Source organism: Vigna unguiculata, chromosome 4, assembly GCF_037176805.1.
Source record: "Vigna unguiculata cultivar grain cowpea cultivar isolate G323 ecotype 2 chromosome 4, ASM3717680v1, whole genome shotgun sequence".
In the NCBI taxonomy this organism is placed as follows: domain Eukaryota; kingdom Viridiplantae; phylum Streptophyta; class Magnoliopsida; order Fabales; family Fabaceae; genus Vigna; species Vigna unguiculata.
Genome location: NC_140795.1, coordinates 12064864 through 12087372, shown reverse-complemented (window position 1 = coordinate 12087372; position 22509 = coordinate 12064864). Strand labels below are relative to the sequence as shown.

Genomic DNA, 22509 nt, shown 5'->3' with positions numbered 1-22509 from the left:
TTCAGATGTTTTCTCAGGATGATCTAAAACTTGATCGTAAAGTTGAACTTTATGATCCTCTTAGGAAAAAGTTTGAGCTGTCTGTGGATACAACAAATGTAGGCACTATTGTATTGTTTGGTTTGGCGGAATTTTTGAAGTATTATGGGTTCAAGAAATGTTTTTTCTTACATTTGAGTTATGTAGGGAAAAATCAATTTATCCATAAGATTTTCTCCCTTGAAGGAGTAGAAATTGTGTACTGTAGGGATTCGGTTAGTGGAAATGATATACAACATGCTGCTGTTAATGAACCTGATGGTAGTTGCATTCCTGATAATGCTGGTGTTAGCCCTATTGTTGATAATGCGTCACCTATTACTGATGGAGTGGTGAAGTACTTAACTCGTTATGATGTTCAAAGTTCATGTTTGGTATACTTTATGTTTATGGCTGTATATTTCTCATAGTTTTATTGTTATGAAATTGGTGTTTAACAGAGTAATTTTTTTTGCAGTATCTGAATTCCAATTTTGCTAGACAATTTTTGGATAAAAGCCGCAAGAACTATTTGCTGACAAATGAAACTGGTATATATTGGCCTTGTTCAATTTGTTGGCCTGGAAGGAGCAATTTTGAATGCTATCTGACATGTGGATGGAAGATGTTCTGCAAGGACAATGCCTTAGCTGCTGGTGATGGCATAAAGTTTGTAATAGACAATGATAAGAAAAATATCATCCATGTTGTAAAGGTCTAGGTGTGTTGGTTAATTTAATCTTTTGCAAGGACAATGTCTGTTTTGTGAACTCGTGTTTAACTTTGTATTGTTATTTTGTTGAATGATGATATTTGACCAAGTAGTCAACGTTGATATCTGACCAAGTTGTCCAAGTTGATATTAAATATCCTTAAAATGTTTTAGACATTGATTGAGAGTATACGTAATAATATTTCATTACTTAAAATGGGTGACGTGGTTTTAATGTAGTAATTTTTGTTGGTACATTAACGTGGGCACCAAATTACATGAATGTAACATTTTAAATAATAAATTCAGGTGTACTAATTAAACTAATGTGTATTTTCATAAAATTATGGGTGTTATATAAAATTTATTAATAGAGTACAAGTTACAGAGAAAATTTATTAAAAAAGAGAATTAATCCCAAAAATTAATTAATAAACCAAAGCTTTGTAGGAATTTAATGAAAATATTTAACTGCAATAATTGATTAATAACAAAAATTGTTTAATCTTAATGTTAATCAAATAATTAAGTGTGATGGTCCTGTTATGTACCGATATTATAGTCATGGGTAATGATATATTTGTACCTAAAGCTTGTGGTGGTGTGATTAGTGAAAATTTGGATTGGGTTCTAAGTTGACGTACTCCCAATGGATCGTCAAACAAAACATACTGAAACATGTATGGCTGTTAATAAAAATTAGAATTGGAAAAAAAGCTGAATATAATAAATTTTATCGTAGTGGTGCATAAATGAATTTTGGTGATGTTGTTATCAAACTTGAATATAAGTTAGGTATGTTTGTTGGTTTCAGTTTAAATGCATTGTCATGTGTGGTGCAATAGGACAAAATAGTGGTCAACTTGAAAAGATTCTAAAGTAGTCATTGGTCACGGGTTCATATAGGGGAAATTGTAAGCTTTTGGGAACAATTGAAAAGTTGGAACAATGGGAGGGGCTTGATATCTGTTTTGGTGAGTTCTTGTGGCCTCAATAACGTTGAATTGGTTATTCTTTTTTTAATCTCATATTGATCAATTAGTCTGCAAACCATATTAGTCGGATCTGAATGTTTTTTTTCGTAATTTATTGAAGATTTTTCATTTTTGCAGTTAAGCTTGCGAAGATACATGTATCATTGTTTGCAATTGGGATTTCGAGGTTTTATCATGGGTAGATCTTGATAAGCTTATTGCAATGGTTCTTTCTATGCACAAAGGTAAGAATTTATTCGCATCTTTGGTAATGTATTTTGGTATCACCTGTAAACATAAATAATAGATCGAACTTCTTTGTATGGAATCGGAATAGAGTAATATATCTTTTTTCTAATAATTTCTTTGGCAATCTTGTACAAAATGTTCAGTAAATAGTAACAAAAGGTTTTGTCTTAAGAACAACTATACATTTTGGAACACTTCTTTGTATACAACATTGGTGGTTGTATTCGAAGGTTTGTTGTCCTTATCATGGATTAGGATTCTTAACCCAGATTTACTTTGAACTCGAGAGACTGCAACATATAGCTGACCGTGACTAAACACCGGGGTCGGTAAATACAATCCAACAAAATGTAGAGATTGACCTTGAGATTTGTTTATTGTCATTGCATATGATAGCATGATAGGAAATTGTTTTCTGATTAGCTTAAATGGCCATGGGGATTGTGAAGGGGACATTGACATTCGTGGAATATAAATGTCTTAATTATCTTTATTACCTGTAATCATCTTAGCTCCAATAACATGGTTTACAAGTCTTGTAATTATTAATCTGCTTCCATTGCACAAACCTTCTGCTTAATCCAAGTTCCTCAAAAGCATTATTGGTGCTCCAATCTTCAGTTTGATTCTATGGTTAGGAAGGCCAGACGTAGAGAGAGAATTTAGGAATTTAGAAGTTATAGTGTTGTAGCTATCATTTGCAGCAGATTCTGTTTCATCAATTGAATCACAACTGAGATACTCCTTCTCCTCCCCTATATTAGTAATAACATTAGTCACACTAAATTTCCAAATTATAATCATCAGTTTGAGGGTGTAGACTAATATACCTGAAATTAGTGATAACATGTATTGATTGATTTTATTGACTGTCTCAACCCTACTTGCCAATATTGCCCTACACTGTAGATACGACTCGTCTGTATGCTTTTGTATCAAATTTTGGTAAATGGCAGACACAATTGCTTCTATAGGATCATTGAACTCTGAAATTAGGAATTCTTCAGGTATTTCAATTTCAACCAAACCGTCATTAGGTTCTTGTAACTTACCATCACCAATTTGAACAATCCAGTCTGAGAATTCTTGAATCTCTGATGTAGTAGTTGATTGTAGGCCTTCTTGTAACAAACGCATGTTTTTTGTCAGTTTTAAAACTTCAAAGTGGTCCCTTATATAAGATGAATTAATTGTGGCGTTGACAATATCTGATATGGACCCTCATGGTATAACACGTAATATTTGCCTAAAGTCTCCTCCAAATACTATGACTTTTCCTCCAAAAACTGAACCTTCTTTTGTAATACCGTTCATTATGTCTTTTAGGGTTCTATCCAGAGCTTCAAAACAAAATTTGTGTGTCATAGGAGCTTCATCCCAAATAATTAGTTTTGCTTTCTTTAACAACTCTGATGCTTCGGATCCTTGTGAAATGTTACACATCAAATGTTCTAGTGTTGGAACAGGTATCTTGAATTTAGAATGTGTTGTTCTTCCCCCTGGCAATAGCAGGGAAGCTATTCCACTTGAAGCTACTGTGAGTACAATTTTACCTTTAGAACGAACTGCTGCTGAAAACGTCTTTCACATGAACGTTTTGCCAGTTCCACCATACCCATACAAGAAGAATACACCTCCCCTTGTTTACTAACAACTGCTTGCTTGATCTTTTCAAAAATATTCTTTTGTTCACATGTAATTGAATGGTTATTCAAACTGATAGCATAATGTAATTCGATTTAGTATTCAAGTACAAAAAACGATAATAATGCTTAACTTGTCATGGATTTGAAATTTGATTGGAATATTTGTCGTTGGTCACCAGTGTTATAGTCAAGTTCTGCATATACCAATCTATTTCCACAATTTTGGGTAACAAATTCATTTGGGTATGGCATTGTTTGGAAACAACTTTAAACTGCTTCTATTAGATTCTAAGATCTTTTCAATCTCAATCAAGGTTAGATTTTGGATTACTTCTGGAGTAAGATTCAGTTCTGCACACAAAAACATTTAAGACATTTAATTTTGCATATATATTTATGAATACAATTTATTGGAGCTAACCTGGAATTCCTGCTATTATTCTTTCTCGGTAGAGAATTCCATCTGTTAACCACTCCCATGTCTTGTTCCATAGGTCTTCTGGTCGATCAACACTATTTGACAACATGACAGTGACAAATAATTTTCTTAGATAATGTCCGGAACCCCAATCCTTTGCTTCTTTTATAGCTTCAACATATTATGTATCATCTGCTAATATTCCCAAAGCTAAGCAAGCTTCTATAAAAGTAGAATATATTACATTGTTAATTGTTCTGATATCAATGTAAGATGTTGGTCCTCTTACATGCGTTAACATTCTTCTAAGATAAAATACTTCGCCAGTGCTTGGAGGAACCCAAATCAGTCTTCCAATAGTATTCCCCATTTTCCTTGGTTTTCAACATCTATCTTTCTTGACATATACAAATTAGAAACAAATTGAGGATATGTTAATTCCCTGGCTTCTGCGTATTTCTTATTACATTCCATCCAACCTATAAACATTGATTCCGAAACTGTTGCCTTTCCCATGATATCATCAATCACGTCATCATCTTTAAAGTATACTGCTTGTTCTCTAGGAAGAGGGAAAAATAACCTTTCTACTGCTGGATTTCGTCCAAGAATTGGAAACGAAAATATTCTCCAACATGCTTCACAAGGAGATACATATCTGCAATCAAGATATTGCTTGATTTCATCTAATGGTTCTTTGTTCAAAAAGAATTCATTTTGCTTGGAAACTATAGCAGCCGTAATTCTGTCGTAACCCTTTTTGATATATTTGAATAAGTACTTGATGGAAGTGCTACGATTACACCATTCAACATTTATATGTGCTTGGTACTTCAACAATAATTGTGGATTGTAAGGAACCACAGACCGATTGTTAAGACAAACCCCATTCTTGGTTACTGTTAATGAATCGTTCCTTCTACGATAATGAGGAAAACCATCCTCTGATATGGTAGTTGTCCTTTGAATTTTTTTTGGAAATAGGCGTGAGCATTTTCCGTTTTTCATGCAAGACAGAGATTTGTTTGACATTCCACAAGGTCCATGAACCATATGATCTTGAACACATTTATGCAATTCAGGATTACTTATTGGACAAGGGATTTTTGCAGATATTACCTTATTAATATCATCAAGAGTTGGGTATTTGCTACTGGGATGCAAAAAAATCAGTAGGTGTGCATGAGGTAGACCACGCTTCTGAAATTCTATTGTATACATGACTGCAAATGAAGAAAAAGACATTTATTGACAAAAACAAACAATCCAAATTGTTGTGATAGAAACCATATTAAAGAACAATGATTACAAAAAGGGATGGCTTACATGCAATGGTTTTGCCTAGTAGATGATTTTTAGTTAAGTCTGTCAAAAGTTGTTCAAACTTAATTTTGAAGACCCTTGAAACTATATCAGGACGGTCTGTTGGAGATAGCTTTAGCTTAGCAAGTAGTCTGGTTATTTCTGGCCATTTAGGATTGCATGTGAAAGTTATAAAAAGGTCTGGGAATCTCATATAACTACAAATAGCCATTCCATCAAAATATAGTTGGTCCATGAATCTGTGGTTACCAATAAAAGATGAGGGAAGAACAACCCTCTTTCCCTGTTGTGATCCTTGAGTTTGTGAGCTGGTGGAAGCCTGACAGAGGTTATTGTATTTATCGACCCTTAACTTCGATTGATTATATTTAATGAATGACAATCTTTCAGACTCCATCATTGTATATCCATCAACTATGAATTGTTGAAAAATTCCTCTAGATCTAAGCAAAGTTTGTGCTTCAGATTGTCTCGTTTGTAGTCTAAAACAAAACCATTCCCTAATTGTGAGTCTGTTTCTTTTGTTGTTGAATCCTGGTTTCTCTCGATGATTGACATCATGTCTATAACCATCTTCCCCATATGGGAAGAGTAAAGGATATTGAAATCCTAAATAGCTAGTGTGCAATTCATTTATTCTTTGCAACTTCCCAAACTGCTTTTCCATTATGATGTCTCTCCCTGAAGCACTATCTACATCACCAACTATAAGGGCCACAACTTCTGAAACATTGGGGATATTATATATCCTTCCATCTTTTGTCCTATCTGCAATAAGTCGCAATTTCAAGTCATCAAATGGTTGGTCTCTATATCTGTCTCTTGCCATTCTAAAACATTTCGCATGAACATTGAATTCGTCTAGCATCATCTTTAATTTGCTGACAATTTCTGAATCAATGCTATTTTGATTCCTGCAAAGGTCAACTGGTCAAATAACCAATTTTTGTATTTGATTAACATTGAATAGAGGAAACATTCATGTACCTTAAAGATTCCATTCTATTTTGAAGTTCATTTTCAGTGTCATAAATATAAAGTTGGGCAAACTTTGGAAGTCCTCCAGGGATTGGTAAGAGGCTTCCTATTCTATGACAAAATTGACCTTGAATTCGTAAATTAGGTGGCCCTTTGCCATTGTTGAAAGTGGTATCGACTTTTGCTCCGGGAGATGTAAACGCAAACATCATATTGTATGTTCTAATGTGATTTTGATAGTTCTTGCTTTCTTTTGATTCATTATCAAACAAAAGACGTTGCAGAACAATTGGCGGGTCCTTTAGAGTTGGTAATTAAACTTTACCATTACCACAACACATATGAAATGCTGGATTGTTGGACCTTCTGTTCTTGTTAATCCTTTCGTCGTACCACATATAGGCATTGCATTCCTTACATATGAATAGTGGATCACCAATGCCTGCATGCATTGTGCACAATTAAATATATGGTCAGTAAATAAAATTCAATATACATTTAATGTTGGAGTATCTTGATTGAGGAAAGCATTCCTTGTTATATCACATAATGGTGTGAAATTCCTTTTCTTTCGCTGTTCCTGGTCAAGTAGGAGACTTTGAGTCTTTTATGCACACTTTTCTTTTCTTTTAGCGCTAACTTTCTCTTTAGTCTTGCATTTGCACAACCTAGATTTGATAGCACCTTCGGATCACTCATATTGGTTACTATGGCAATAAACTTGGAACTGAAACAAAAGCAATTTGGACATTCACATTAATCTGTTAAAGGTAAAGTCATTAATGGTGTACATAGACAACTTTAAAATTTTTCCCAATACACAAACACATTGACATAACATTAATGTTGAAAAATTAATTCCAAGATGGAATAAAGACAGGGTAGATGTGCAAGAACCAAACATTAAAAATAGCATTTAATCCAACTTACCTCACACTTCATTTACTTGACTGGTTGGGTACTTGATTCCTTGCATTGCCTGCTGTTATGTGTATTAGTTTTTCTGATGTCTGAAGCTTTAAAACAGTTCTTCCTAAAAAAGCTTTTCGTTCACGGTCCATGAATAATGCGCGCCAAAATTAATTTAATTATTAAATTAATTTTATTTTATGAAATCCTTTATTATAGAAATGATTGATTGCATGGTATGGGGCAGTTCGACTTCTAAACACTTTTCTAGAATGTACTTGATGTAAATGTCTACATCCATTAATTAAGCTTTCATTTATATGGTTTTTTTTTCAATTAAATAAAAATAACTGTAACGATAGAACGTTCCATTTGGATAACCCCTCGCATCGTTTCAACATTTATATATATTGTTAACTTTTTGCTTTTTGGAACTTCACCATCCAAACTCTTCAATGACAACCTCTTAGGAAAATGAAAATAACTCTGCAAAACGTTACTCCTTCAAGAACTGGTTCCAGACTTCAATGACTTTGGTTCATCCACAATGGGTAAGTCATAAAGTTGTGGTTTCATTTACTTCTAACGCTTCTTTTATTGTTAGATTGCTGGAAAAAAGTAATCTTTAATGAAATGTTATTAGTTTTCTAAAAATCCCATCTTTGTTGGCTTTTGTAATTATTTGTAGAAATTCGTAGAGTTTGATGAAACCTTCTTTGCTTACTAGGGACAACACATGCTAATGGGCCCAAACTATTTTCGTGATCCGGTAGGAAATTTTATTATGGTTGAATTTGAAGATTCTTTGATGGAAAACCGCAAATTTCGGATAGCTAATGAACTTGCAAAGTTTTATAAGTTGGATGATCTTTACTGGTTAGTAATCCTTTACTATGGAAACCGGTATTTCCAGTTTAGAATTTTCATTTTACCCATGGAAGAAACAAATTATCCTACACCCAATATGGTTCCTATGCCGCAACGCACTTTGTCTTCTTTAAGGTTTTTGACTTGCTTTAAATCAGAGATATTGGTATCTGAGGTACTATTTAAAACTTCGAATCATTGTATTCCATTATCTAAAACATTTGCTTTAAATGATTTGTTTATGTTTAACTTGGTTGCAGAAAACCATTCGCCTAGACGACTCCTTTGTTATTTTTTGGGGACATGAATTAACTATCAACAAATTTTAACTTATTGATCCACGTTAGAAGAAACATGATGTTGGTATCCAGAAATTAGAGAATGGAGATTTTATAATACATGAAGGTCTGTTGGAGATATGTCAATACTACAATCTGAAGGAAAAAAAGCCATACACATGAATTACGTTGGCAAAGATACGTTTTTATTCAAGGTTTTTTCTGCTGATGCCATTGAGATTGATTATACTTCGCATTTGGTCAGTATTAACAATTCAGAAGCCTTATCTTCAAATGATGGAAAATCTTCAAATGATGGAGGTTATGATCCTGCAAACTTCTACCATTCAATGTCAAAATGCTTATCTTCAAATGATGCAAAATCTTCTTCACTGGTAATGGATTCTTAAACTTGGTTATTTGAATTATCAATTTGTTTGATATGTTCTAATTTATTAAAATTCAAACTTCTTTCAGTACTTGGATTCTGAATTTGCTAGAAAAGCTTTGCTTAAACAGAGGAAGCGCTATTTATTGGTGAATGCAAAAGGTGATTGCTGGCCTTGCAAAATTAGATGGTCTGGAAAAAATAACAGTCAATGTTATTTAACTTGTGGGTGGAAAGACTTCTGCAATGAAAATGGATTCAAGGAAGGCACTATGATCCAACTTGGTGTTGATAGGGACCTCAACATGTATATTCATGTAATGGAGATAAAAATTTAGTTCTGGTCCTCATCTTCTTTTTGTAAACATTATCTATATTTTGTGAACATGTTTAATGAACTATTAGCTATATATATTTTGCATACTATTTGCCTAATGATTCCTTATGCTTCTCGTTGTGATCTTGTAGTGCTCCATCTTAAGTATTGATATTAATGGTCCGGTGTTGATCATATGTTTGAAAACATTACGTAAATTTTGTAAACATCTTTAATGAACTATTAACGTACTCGCATACTATTTTGCAATCAACGTACTTTTTACACCAAATAGTATCCATTTCGGTTGTTGTCCATATAACATTTAAACTTGTAACAATACTGGTATCATATCACAATCAATAATCAATAATCCCAAAATATATGTATAACGATTCTTAGAATAAAATTACCATAAGATTGGATATCCAAAAATATTTACATTGTAATAATAATGTGCGATATCCTTTGCTTATACCAACATTAATTATAAGCATTTTGCATCCTTCATAGCCAACTCGAACAAAATACACTCAAGTCCACCACAAAAAACATTAACATGGGTATGGTTTCCAAAACCCAAGTTACCATTTACCACCCACATTTAATATACATATATTATATAGATGTCTAATTACAAACAGTAGTGGCCCACATCAATGTTTTTCTGTTTCATTCGTTACTTAGTCTTGGACCTCAAAAATTCTACACTTGGTATATCTTCAAGGTGGTCGCAATCAACTTCAAAGTCCAGCAATAAGTCCTTTGTAGGGGTAACACAGAAATCAATATAAGGATCATGATCTGCTAAACCACTCACAGTCAATTGCAGCATATCAAAAAAGTATTACTATGACATCCATTTTGTTAGTTATAAAACATTTCATATTTAATAAAATTACATATCTTATCTTACCATGCAATTGTTAGCTTCGGTATTTTTATTACCCCTAAGTTCTTTAATCTGTCCATTTAAAAAAAAAGTGCTTAGAAATTGGGAAATTGACTGCAATGAAATAAGTATACAAACAGTTTTAATTATAGAGACCTTTCCTGTATGACTTGAAGCATTAGTGGAAGCAAGTGTAAATTGCAAGGACTTAGATCTACAGGATCAGACTCTTTAATCTGTAAATTGCATAAAAATAGCATATCATAAATTTAGTGTCAACTGAAAACTATCAAAATTGGCTGAAGTACAGATACCTTATTTCCATGAAATCTAGTTTTAATCGGATTTGTAGCTTTCGATTGTGTACTAAAGCCACATATTGCAGTGGGACTGGACTCTTTAATATAAAATTACCATAAAAGTACCTCATTAGAAAATTAGTGTGAACAGAGAAGTATAAATATAGGTTAAAGTACACATACATTTTTTCCACGAGATCCACTTTTAATCAAACCAACCGCCATAGATTGCATCCTGGAACCACATATATCTGTGGGACTGGACTCCTTATTAATCTATAATTTCCAAAGCAACAGTTATTACATCATTTATTTAGTATCACAAATAAATGACTAACATAAATTTAAATGAGTCTTACCACATCTGTTTGAGACTCGTAAGTAGTAATGGGAAATGATTCATTTTCGTTGTTAGAGTCACAAACAGGTAGATGAAAAGACTGTTTACCCTGTGCATTTAGACAAATATTTATTACATGATAAAAAACTACATAAAAAGCAATTAGCGACAAATAATTTCACCTTTTACATATCAAGAATCAAAAATTTAGTAATTAAAAATATTTAATTCGATGTAACTATCCCAGTAGGGTAGCTAAACTTAAAGCATCATATAAATGAGTTACCATTTTTGACTCAAGTTTACTTCTAATAAAAACAATGGTTTCAAGATTGTTTGAAGCTTTCATGACCGATGAAGATCTGTTTTTTGGTTGAACTTTAACCTTGAATGCAAGAGTACATCCCAACATAACATCTAGATCCTCTGGAAAACATTTCGGATCATCCTCCCCATCCTAAGATGAAAAGAAAAAGCCATTAACAATAAAACTTTGTTAAATTAATAAATCAACATAGCAATACTACCTCAATCATCTTATTCATTAACTCAACAACTGATACACCAATCAAGTTAATACAGTCTTGATCCAATATGACGAAATTCGCATAACTATCTCCATCACAGACCTGTAATTCCAACTTATATCTACAAAAAATGACTTTTTTCATTAAAACCATACAACATACATTAACATATACAATACTAAAAGAAATACAAACCTAATTCCAGGTTTTTCATTATTAAACCCACACATGACACACTTAAAAGCACCTATCTCTTCAGTCTTCTTCCTGCAACCATTGCATACTGGATAACACCATCCATCATTCCCTAAATTAAAATTGACGGTAGTTGCAACAGTAACACAATACACTTCCTATATACATAAAAAGGGTCATTACAATAACAAACTTAAAAATTCAGTAACGATGTTAAAACCATTACTTAGTGCTATATTACCTCCTTCATTGTTGTGATTTTGGATATTGTACTCACAACAGCTTTATACATAAATTTCTCATGTTCACTATATTGAGACGGTGAACTGAACTGGCTAGCTTCTTGACTTTGACTAACTTCATTGCCAAAACGTCTGTAATTCCAATATGTATGTCAGTATAATATAATAATAAATGGAAAACAATATTCTAAGAACTAAGTAATTCAAGAAATGTGTACTGTATCCATTGCTCCTTGAACCGGACCAATTTAGAACATTCATCACCCATAAACAACTTTGAACCGTTCCAGGAATTTGATATTGACACTGGCCACCGTCCTAAATCCATCAAAAAAATAATGATTACAAAATCACATTACAAAAGCACAAAATAATGAATTTAAATTCACAAACCTGAAGACGGCTTGATCTTAGCTTGAGTCAACATTACAACAACAACAAAGGAATCTGGTTCTCCCCTCCAATTACTCATAAATTTAAAGTAATAGGAATCCCACAACGTACACCCAATAACAACAGAACTGTATAATGAAAACACAATACATTATAAATTACAATACATATACGAAACCCTAATAAATTAAAACACCATACTTATATCGAAATAGACAAACCTTAAATCCCTTATATGAAATACAACATTCTTGGACTAGGGATTACACCTCACATTATCCACCACTCCAATAATATTTAAAACCAATATTACCATGAAAACAAAATCATTAAATTTCTACAGGGTAAAGTAAAAAAGCATTAGTATATATACCTACGATACACCAAATCAGCAGAGAATTTTCCATCAACTATATCCTCGATACTTTTGAAATTATAAATGTTTAGAGGAATACTTGATATTGGTTGTTCTTTTATAGTTGTTGCACCTATGAACAATAACTTGTAAGGGTGGTCACAAACACGAAATTATCCTTGGTTCTTCATGATCTTAAAATTATGCATTATGTAGGTATGACCCTCAACCAACTTCTCTTGCTACAAACCTATATCTTCCTTTTTTACCATTGCAGGAATCATATCTCCCTGGAAAAATAACGTAAACAGTAAACATCATTCCATATACCAAAAAATAAAGAAGACAACAAACTTGATTTACCTTTTGATCCAAAAGAATCAACACCATATAATGATTTGTATCCCGGTTTTGAACAAACCACAAATCCTTTACTCTCACAGAAAGCTTCAAAGTCTCTTTCTTCTCATCTATATCTTTGCTCAAATCAAATTTTCTAGCCATTTGAAGACAACAAATGCAACCTCCACGAACTGAAAAAGCACACACAAAATAAAATCCATTTACACAACCCGAAAAGTATACAAATAACAAAAAATAAAACTAAAAAACAAAGCAAAGGAAGATCATACCTCACGTAACTGAGGAAACGAAAATAGAAACCAAAAGCGTTAAACACATCCAAAAAACAATAACAATAAACAACAAACAATGAACTGCAAAATACAAACACGAAACCTAAAATAATTTTAGAAAATATATTAAAGAGGAACGAAGTAAGAGGAACTGAGATACACGATCACAGTAAACAACATCCAAAACACAGTATTTTAAAGTTAATAATCAACAATGCACTAAAAACCAAAACGAAAAAACAAAAAATCATCTCAAACCAACCCAGCTACACCTTCAAACCAAAACAAAAAATCATCTGAAGTTAACTCAGCTACACCATCAAACCAAAGACTCGGACACAACAACACAGAAAATAGGGTACTATATGGAAGGAAAAATTTAGACAGTAAACTGGAAAAAAAAACGCATACCCAAACCGGAGAAAGGAAAACACAAGAACCATATGAAAAAACCAAACCACTAAACACTACCCTTAAAAACGATTTCAAACACGGCTGAGATAATTAATGCATGCAACATCAATCACCTCATGCACAGTTTCCTTTCTTCTAACACGTAACAGGCGGGAAATACAAAATTACTTTTAACCCCGCCCACTAAACGAACTTCAATCTGAAGTAAAGGGTTAGAGCAGTAAAATACCGAGGTTTGGGTTTCTGATCAGTCCCAAAACGTTATTTTACCAAAACACCAGTTTGGAAGACAGGTTTCAATGAATTTAGTTGGAGTATTTGGGTAATATCCAGTTGTGAAATTACAAAAAAACCTTAAAAAGGGACACATGTCAATAATTTGAGTTGAGGTATTTGGGTAATATCCAGAGGTGTTTGTTTTCTTATAGTTTAGATTACTTAGTATTTCAATACTGTTAGTTAACATTACTTTTTTATGTAGATGGAGACAAATAAGATGCTTTAAGAGATGAAAATATTGCGGACTTATCTTATCCATTCAAGACTCTAATGTTATAGTTGGATGGTAATTTGGATTGTATTTCGATGTGACTTGTGTGTTTTATGTATATTTTTGGATATGCATCATTACATAACACTTTTTAGATTATTACATTTTGTCTTGGTTTTGGATAGCTCATACATTGTTGGATATTTTTGTTAAATTAATGGGGTATTAAGGTTTTGATGAGAGATCTACAGTAATGTGAAATGGAAATGGAAAATGAAAATTCAAAGCAAAGAATATTGTATTAATGGTGAATATTGTAGGTGTATTGGATTGGAATCCACTTAGTTGTAGTGATAGAAGTTTATTAAGCCTCTGAATCATGAATTTTAATGCCATTTGAATCCACATTATTTATATTTTAATCAAAATTATAATTTATTTATTTTTAGGATTGAAAAAAAAAATTTTTAAATAAGTGAGCCAACCCATTTAACCCACTAACATGTGGTGGGCCGGACCACGTTGGAATTTTCTTAGCTCACAAATAAGTGAGTCATATTGGATTGGTTCACGAAGTGGCCAACCCGTGGTGGGCCGGGAGGTGACCCGTTTTGACAGCTTTTGTTGTGAGCATGTGTGATAATAATGTTAAAGGAATTTCAAGGAGAAATTCTAAGTTGTGATATTTGTAATGTATGCACTAACATTAGAGATGGCAAATAAACCCGTCCCCGTGGGTATTGTCCGAACCTTCCCCCGTTTTGACGGGCAATCCCCGCATTGACTGGGTATAGGTATGGGTATGGAGAATCCCCGACTTTTTTAATTGGGTATGGGGATGGGTATGAGGATGTACATATCCCCGCCATAATACCCGTCCCCGTTTAAATTATTAAAATATTCACAATTAATTAAGTAACCATATATATGTGTATATATATTATTTTTTATTTCTTCTAATTATTTGGTTTGTCATGAAACTCATTCGTATCTTAATTATATTTTTCATCTTATCATAACATTTATGTAATTATTAAAAAGATGTATTTCAATTAACAATTTTTTATGTCTCACATTTCAATATTTCTATTATTTTTTAATATTTTATTTATTATATATTTTTCTTTCACATGAGAATGTTTAATACTCTCAATTTAAGTATTCAATAGCACAAACCTTTCGTTTACTAGGTAATATAAAAAAAATAATGTACTTATTATTATTAGTTTTTGTTTCATTTGAAGAACTCTTTTGTTTCGCTTAAACAATTTTTGTTATTTCTCAACCATTGAGTATATATGTTGATATTTGAAAAGTTTTCTTAAATCTCTAAGATATTTTTCAACTTATCATACCCGTAATTATACATTTATTTTCCTTTGTGCGATTTCTTTCAATAGTCTCTCAAATTGTTTGTAAAAATTTGTTAATTTTTTAATATTTTTATTTGTTATTTATTTTCATTATGTACAATACTATTTCGATATATTTTATCTAATTATTTTTTATTTTCTAACTCATTATCAATCATACTGTAATTTTTTCACTATAATTGTATAAGTAACTTTTATTTGATCAAGTAATGCATTATAACTTTTATTAATGTATAAAAAAGAGATTCATTAGAATTTAAAAGATTGTAGTAAACAAACATTTAAAATATATTTTAATTTGAATATTTGTTTTCCTTTTATATTTTAAAAAATATATTTTTAAATTTTATCAACTATGTTTCATTAATAATCTAAAATGTAAATAATTATAATTTATTTTAAAGTATTTGATATCGAAGAAACAACCATCCTTCTAATATTGAATATTTGATAATATTATGTTTCCTTTTACCATAACTTTTTATTATTTTATAAAAGTTAATTAAAATTAATATTAAAGTAGTAAGAAGATGGTTATGGGTATGGGTACGAGAATATACCCGTTACCTGGTGGGGATAGGGATGGGACAAAAGTTTGATACCCGTTGAGTTTGGGTACGGGGATGGGGATGATTTTTTTTTACGGGGATGGGTATGGGATAGCGAAACTCGTGCCCGCCCCGCCCCATTGCCATCCCTAACTAACATACAGATTCAATATGGAGGTAATTTTTCTCTAATAAATACTCATGCTTAAGTAGAGCAAAGTAGGTTATGTGGTAGGAGTAAAAGCAAGTCCTAGTCACTGGACTCGTTTGGTCTGAGGAACAAAGGGAATTTAACTTATGTGTGGTTGGTTGATAATCCCTTAAAGTCAAACTCCGTAGAGTTTGGAAACCACCATAGGTGCACACCACTAGTGAGTCCAATGTCAAGTGCATGTATCCAAATAATTGAGTTTAGTGTCAATTGGTTGTGTGATTATAAGCATAAATATGTTTTATACTATATTTGATGGGATTTTGGGCATGGTTTATTTATTTATGAATATTTCTTTTGTACACTAGTGTACCCTGTTTTGTGTTTTGTGTCTTCTTGTGTTGTTCATCTTCTTCTTTTGCGATGATCACCTATTTGGTGAGAGCAAATAAAGTTATAGGTTTATAGGCACCTTTGGAGGGTAAGAAGTCATCAGTTAGAGTAAGTAAATTCAGTAGTAGTTAATTTTTGTATAAAGCTTGTTAGTTTAGTTTAAGTGTATAAATGATATATTTTTATAATCTTATATTTTGCAATACTGTATTAATATACTTTATATATTGTATTACCTTATTTGAATACTATACTTAATTGTTCTATTTGATTAGTTTTAAACTACTAAACGAGATATGTTACATTTCATTCAAATAAATTTGAAGTCATATGAAAATATTTATTAACTTTTTATCATTCCTCGTGCAGACATAGTTAGTTCTCTCTTAAAACTTAATCTTTATGATAGAAAGAAAAAATAATAACTTTTGTTTTTCTTATAAGCATTAAATTATAAAATCCTTTTTTTAATCTTTAACGCATTGACCAATTATAGTTTTAGTATAAATAAACTAATAATTTTAATCTGATTTCCAAAAAAACCTTTACATAAAATTGTTAAACAGGAATTGTGATTTTGTTTCTACACTTTCGGTCAAACATATTTAAACTCCTTCTGACATTTTTACAAGTTCGGTTACCCAGATTAAAATAAAACACACAGAGACATGGCTCCACATTTACATCACACTAAATTAGACAACGGCTAAATGAATATGACCTAAACATATAATAAACAACATTTTTATAAATGTTGTATAAATATCATAAAAGTCCATGATTATATAACTATTGCTTTAAATTATGTGAGCAAAACCAGTAAAAATATGGTATAAAAATATAGGTTAGGTTTAAAATTAACCTAAAAAACTATTGTCCATTGTGAGAATTTTAAGGAAAAGTTTTAAAAATATTCTTATACTAAAAACCGTTGTCTATTATCTATCGTTACACTCACCTATACCACATATAAAAAATTGTGGTCTAATCTGTACACAAATGATTTTTATAATTTACATCACATATTTATGTCGTTATCTAAAGTGATTTTTTTTGTATTATCTTTTCTAAATTTTAAAATATAATGAATTCTTAAAGACCTTGAATCAAATCAATAGATTTTTTAAAGTTTAATAACAACCAAATTTATAGAAAGTTCACAACGACTAAAAACAGACATTTTCCTTATCTTTAATTTATAATCGATTAAGTAGTTGAGTGTAAGGCCCACTTTTCGTGCTGCCCTTTTTCTTAAGGCTGCCCCTAACCATTGGGCCTTAGGGCTGGCCTAGAGGGGGAAAAACATACCTAAATTTGCCCAAACCCTAATTCTAGTGCTTTTTGCGTAAAATAGATTCTACACATTCCTTGAGCTGTTGCTGCCGCCTCTGCTAGGGTTTTGCTCTCACCGTTATGTTGAGCTAGGAGGACTGTTGTTCCAAGTAAGTTAACCTCCCAACTGTTCTTTCCTTATTCTAGCTATGTTGTCGGGGTTTCAACCGAAGTTCTCTCATTGATCCCGTTTCCACTCTGTTCCTCTAATCTCCAGTTCATTACGCTATACTCGGAGCTGCGGTGCTCGCTGAATCTGGGTTTGGGAGTCTCGTACTAGCTTATTCCAGGTAAGGGAAGCTAGAGTCCATGTGTCTAGTCCGTTTCTGTTTGCTCTAGTGCTATTGCATGATTCTGTGGTTGGTATGTTATTGTGAGTTGATGAATATGTCGCTTTATCTTTTGGGTCTTGCGTTTGCGTGTCTGTTGTATGAAGAAACAATAGCGGGCATTGGTTTTCTCGCCCAAGCGAGCCTGCCTAGCCTAGGCGAGATTAAGAGAGACTCGCCCAAGCTTCTTGTGTAAATTGTCGCCCAGGCGACTGGATTTCTTTTTTGAGCGAGGCGCGATCTCGCCTAGGCGAGAGGGAACTTGCCTGAGCGAGAATCCGCAGGGGCCGCTGTTCAAATGCTCGCATTCTTGCCTAGGCGAGAAGGAGCTTGCTTGAGCGAGTAGATCTCTCGCCTGAGCGAGGTCTTCTAGCCTGAGCGAGTCTGGGGCGAGTTTTGTGTTATAGCATGAATGTCCAATGGCGTGGTTATTTATTGGTTTGACTTGGATGCTTTCCTAGAAAAGTTTAAGGGATGATGCCTTGATTATATGTGGGGTTGAGATGTAAATGATATGTTGCTTCATGGTGTTTGAATTGGAAAGCATGAGTTGTATGATGGGTTGCTATGCATGATATTAGTATTGTGGGGACCTTCTGATTGGTTGGTGAATCATGTACAAAGTGTGAGCAGGACGTAATTCCATGACTCTTATAGTGAGAGCTCATGGTGGCACCTCATTTGTCGGACGTAATCCTATGGACCCTCCTAATGGGAGTCCCTGGTGGTGCCTCTCCTATTGGACTTAATTCCATAAACCTCGTGGTGAGAGTTCATGGTGGTGCCTCAACATAAGGACGTCATTCCACGCGATCATCGTGGTGGTGCCTCAAGGTCAGGACATAATTCCGCGAAGGCCACGTGGTGGTGCCTCTTGTAAGGGTGTAATTCCGCGAAGGCCTCGTGGTGACGCCTCACTACTAGGATGTAATTCCACTGCTTGGTGGTGGTGCCTCCGTTTACATATTCGGATAAGTCGAGTCTTGGGGTTTCAAATGATTTGGTAATCTATGGATTAATGTCTACTGTTTGTGACTGATTTTGCAAATTTCATGTCGACTGATATGATATATGTTTCCTTTACACTAGCTTACCTTTTCACTTGCTTGTATGTTGTCCGTGGTTTTCTCTATTGCGATGATCATCAATTTCATTAATGTGAGCAGATGTGAGAACCCCTGACAGTGGTAATGATAATAGGGATGCTGCAGCTTGATGGATTAGATGGGTATTGGGCCCACTGTGGGGCCCATCACTAAAGGATTTTATTAGTTATGATTCTCTTGTCTGAACAAGATCTAGTATAATTATTTGTTTTTCCAGTGTATTTTTGTTTGGGCCGTGTGGAGCCCTTTTCATGTAATCTGGGTATATCTGACGTATTGTATACCTTTACACCCTAAACTTCGTACTCTCTGAATATTCATGTATGTGATGTTTTATTAATTTGAGGTTATGCAGTTTTTGGGATGTTACATTTATGGTATCAGAACGGTCGTTCCTTAGGTAAGTGGACTTGGGTGTCCGCTTAGTTTTCTCTATGTCTTTCTGAGTGTTCTTAGCTAATTCTTGTCTTATCGAGCCTAACAAAGTGATTTCCTGTGTGCTAGTGAACTATGGCACCATCTCGTAGGACTCCGCAATCTTTCCAGGGCGATGTGCCAGATATCGCCAGAGCGATTGAAGCAATGGTAGCTGCTATGACGCAGCAAAGTACGACAATGATGCAACAACACGAAGCATCAATGCAGCGACAAGCGGCAGCGCTTGAGCAGCAACAACTGGTGATGCAGCAGATGGAGGCTGCTAGGGCGGCTGCTGAGGATGCTCATAGATAGCATATGGAGGCCCTTCGCCAGTTGGAGGAGAATATGGTAGATGTCCCTGCTTTCGGCCCAGAGCCACGACCTACAGTCCAGGAGTGGAGTCTGGAGGACTTTCTGAAACACCACCCGGTGAAGTTTGGAGGCAAGACCAGTCCGGACGCAGCAGACCAGTGGCTGAAATACCTGGAGAGAATATTTGATGCTAAGATGTGCCCAAAGGAGAGTAGATTGGCATTCGCACTGTACATGCTCACGGGTGAGGGTGAGCACTGGTGGATCAACATGAAGTCCATTATGGAGGAGAGACACGAACCAATTACTTGGGATGTCTTCAGGAGGAAGTTCCTCTCCGAGTACTTCCCTGACAGCGTTAAATATGCTAAAGAGGTAGAATTTTTGCAGTTGACTCAAGGAAGCAAGTCTGTGACTGAGTATGCAAAAAAGTTCAAGCACCTCAGTCGTTTCTACACCATGCCACTAGATAAAGAGTGGCGGTGCAGGAAGTTCGAGAACGACCTCCATGGAGACCTCCGTTTGATGGTGGCCCCGCTGTCCATCAAGGACTTTGCAGCCTTGGTAGAGAAGGCGAGGGTCATGGAGAAGATGAAGGTGGAGGTGGAAACTCAACACCCACACCAGCCGAGAGTGGGAGGACCATCTGGGTCTAAGCATAGGCACGAGGAGAGGAGGAAGCCCTATACTAGGGCCCATTTCCAGTCTTAGGTGTCTAGGGAGTCTTCTTCCCAGCAGAGCAGGATTTAGTCCTACTAGTGTGGGGGACCGCACAAGAGAAATGTCTGCCCCCAACTTGCAGGCTTCAAGAGGTGCAACAACCATGGCAAGGAAGGCCACTTTAGGAGGGACTGCCCCACCCTTGCTAGGGCAGTGACACAACCTCTAGTACAGACTCCTACGCAGAACTAGCAGAGGCACAGAGGCACCAGGCCTCAAGCGACTGGCAAGGTGTACGCCATGACCGAGGCTGAGGCAGCAGGTTCAGGTAACCTCGTTATAGGCCATTATATGATAGCTGGAAAAGCTTGTTGTGTGTTATATGACTCTGGAGCGACACACTCATTTGTGTCAAATGCATGTGTGAAAAAGTTGTAACGTCCTAGCCAGAAATTACTATTTAAAAATAAATAAGAAATAAGATTTATAAAACATCACATTTATTCTCGCAATTTCCCAAAAACGCGGGAAAATTAAAAGTTCAACATCGCTTCCGTAGTAATTAAAATCGTACTATTTAGTTATTACAAAACCAAACCATAAAAAAATACAAAAGAAAATCATAATAAAACTGAGTAAATAATCTCGTCGTGATCCCCACTTTGTCTCTACGTATCCGTCTGTTCACCTGCATTAACATCTGCTCCCATATAACAAGTTACATGATCATCGCCACACACACACACAGATAGGGTGAGCTCATTTAAATAAAACTAAACAAATATAATATTAAATTCAACATCAAAACATTTAAACCCGGGTTAGTATTCTTCTCCCTTTTTCCTTTACTCTCCACTTCTAGCACTTGCATATAGACGTCTATCATTTCTATACCCTTTAGGTGAGAACAATGATCGATCTTTGCTGCACGAGTGTCTACTCGCCCCTCCGACTACAGGCCACCACCTGATAGTCCACACGTGGGAATAACCTTGGCACAGCATCTCACCGTGACACCAAGTGGAGCTCCCCGAAACAAACATAAAGTTTGTAGCTGTTCCAGACTACCAAAACTCTATCAGAATCACTCTGAAGAGGGCAATCACCCGAACCTCGCCGTACGAGCCACAATTCGCACACTCCACTGAACTTCCTAAACCACCAGGCTACAACCTTGAGTGATCACGTGTTACCCCAATACAAGATTACACTCGTAACTGGGCCCCCAACCAAAGCATCGCATCATGAACATCCCCTAAAGTTGTGTAGAAACCTTTCCTCGTGCACCATCACTGAACCAAAACCGCTTGGCGCGCATCTCACGTCGCCAGGCACACACTAGGTTCAGACCGCCTGGCGGGCATCACACGCCGCCAAACGCCACGCGCCCGCAGAATCATCACTGCACCGTCACCGCCTGGCTGGGGACACGTACCGCCAGGTGCCACGCGCCTGCAGAATCATCACTGCACCGTCATCGCCTGGAGGGGACACATACCGCCAGGCGCCACACACCTACAGAATCACCTCTGCACCGTCACCGCCTGGCGGACTCCGTCCCACCGCCAGGCGCCACTCGTCGCCAGCGCCTGGCGCACCTGCCCCGCGTCGCCAGGCGCCACCGTGCCATCAGAGTCTCTGTTGTTCCATTCCGCTTGGCGGGACCCTCCCTACCGCCAGGCGCCACGCGTCAATAGTGGCCACTGCCACTGATTTGTGTTCCGTCCGCATGGCGGCTCGCTCGCGCCGCCAGGCACCATGCTTGTAGCGCACTGCTACTGGTTTCTCGGCACTTAAACATATCCCCAAGGGATCCCAATCACACAACACACCAAACTATAGAATAATTAGGACACACACCAATCATAGTTCTATCACTAGCCACTCATACACACCTTTTTAATCACATATATTATAGTCACCAAGATTGCACACACTTCTCCAAATTAACATAAACAATGTAGCATATTAACTACCCCATCCACTAAACATAATCTTCATATATCCTTACATGTTAATAAAATGAA

At 35.2% G+C, this 22509-nt stretch overlaps 2 protein-coding genes, 1 long non-coding RNA gene and 1 pseudogene across 3 annotated transcripts; all 4 read right to left on the bottom strand.

The window, feature by feature from the left end:
* Positions 1-2130: 2130 nt before the first annotated feature.
* LOC114180491 (uncharacterized) lies at positions 2131-4126 on the bottom strand (annotated as a pseudogene).
* A 236-nt stretch (positions 4127-4362) lies between these two features.
* On the bottom strand, positions 4363-6169 carry LOC146886796 (uncharacterized). The gene is made up of 2 exons (XM_085671872.1): positions 5344-6169; positions 4363-5240 (listed from the first exon to the last, which is right to left on the bottom strand). The coding sequence occupies exons 1-2, from the start codon at positions 6167-6169 to the stop codon at positions 4363-4365; spliced, it is 1704 nt and encodes a 567-aa protein (XP_085527998.1).
* A 4964-nt stretch (positions 6170-11133) lies between these two features.
* On the bottom strand, positions 11134-11727 carry LOC146886795 (uncharacterized). Its single transcript, XR_014994297.1, has 3 exons — positions 11571-11727; positions 11330-11487; positions 11134-11255 (listed from the first exon to the last, which is right to left on the bottom strand). It is a non-coding gene; the product is annotated as an uncharacterized LOC146886795 (long non-coding RNA).
* A 31-nt stretch (positions 11728-11758) lies between these two features.
* On the bottom strand, positions 11759-12823 carry LOC114180490 (uncharacterized). Its single transcript, XM_028066805.2, has 5 exons — positions 12683-12823; positions 12570-12609; positions 12338-12452; positions 11965-12092; positions 11759-11889 (listed from the first exon to the last, which is right to left on the bottom strand). Exons 1-5 carry the CDS (start codon positions 12821-12823, stop codon positions 11759-11761), a joined length of 555 nt encoding a protein of 184 aa, XP_027922606.2.
* Positions 12824-22509: the final 9686 nt, after the last annotated feature.

What these genes read in the sequence shown, in the direction of transcription:
- LOC146886796 (XM_085671872.1), bottom strand. Translation starts at nt 6,169, where the DNA reads ATGGCAAGAGACAGATATAGAGACCAACCATTTGATGACTTGAAATTG. An exon ending in ACTAGGCAAAACCATTGCAT is followed by an intron (nt 5,241 to 5,343) that starts GTAAGCCATCCC and finishes CTTCATTTGCAG; the next exon opens with TCATGTATACAATAGAATTT.
- LOC114180490 (XM_028066805.2), bottom strand. Translation starts at nt 12,823, where the DNA reads ATGGCTAGAAAATTTGATTTGAGCAAAGATATAGATGAGAAGAAAGAG. An exon ending in TGATTCTTTTGGATCAAAAG is followed by an intron (nt 12,610 to 12,682) that starts GTAAATCAAGTT and finishes TTATTTTTCCAG; the next exon opens with GGAGATATGATTCCTGCAAT. An exon ending in GCTGATTTGGTGTATCGTAG is followed by an intron (nt 12,093 to 12,337) that starts GTATATATACTA and finishes TTCATTATACAG; the next exon opens with TTCTGTTGTTATTGGGTGTA.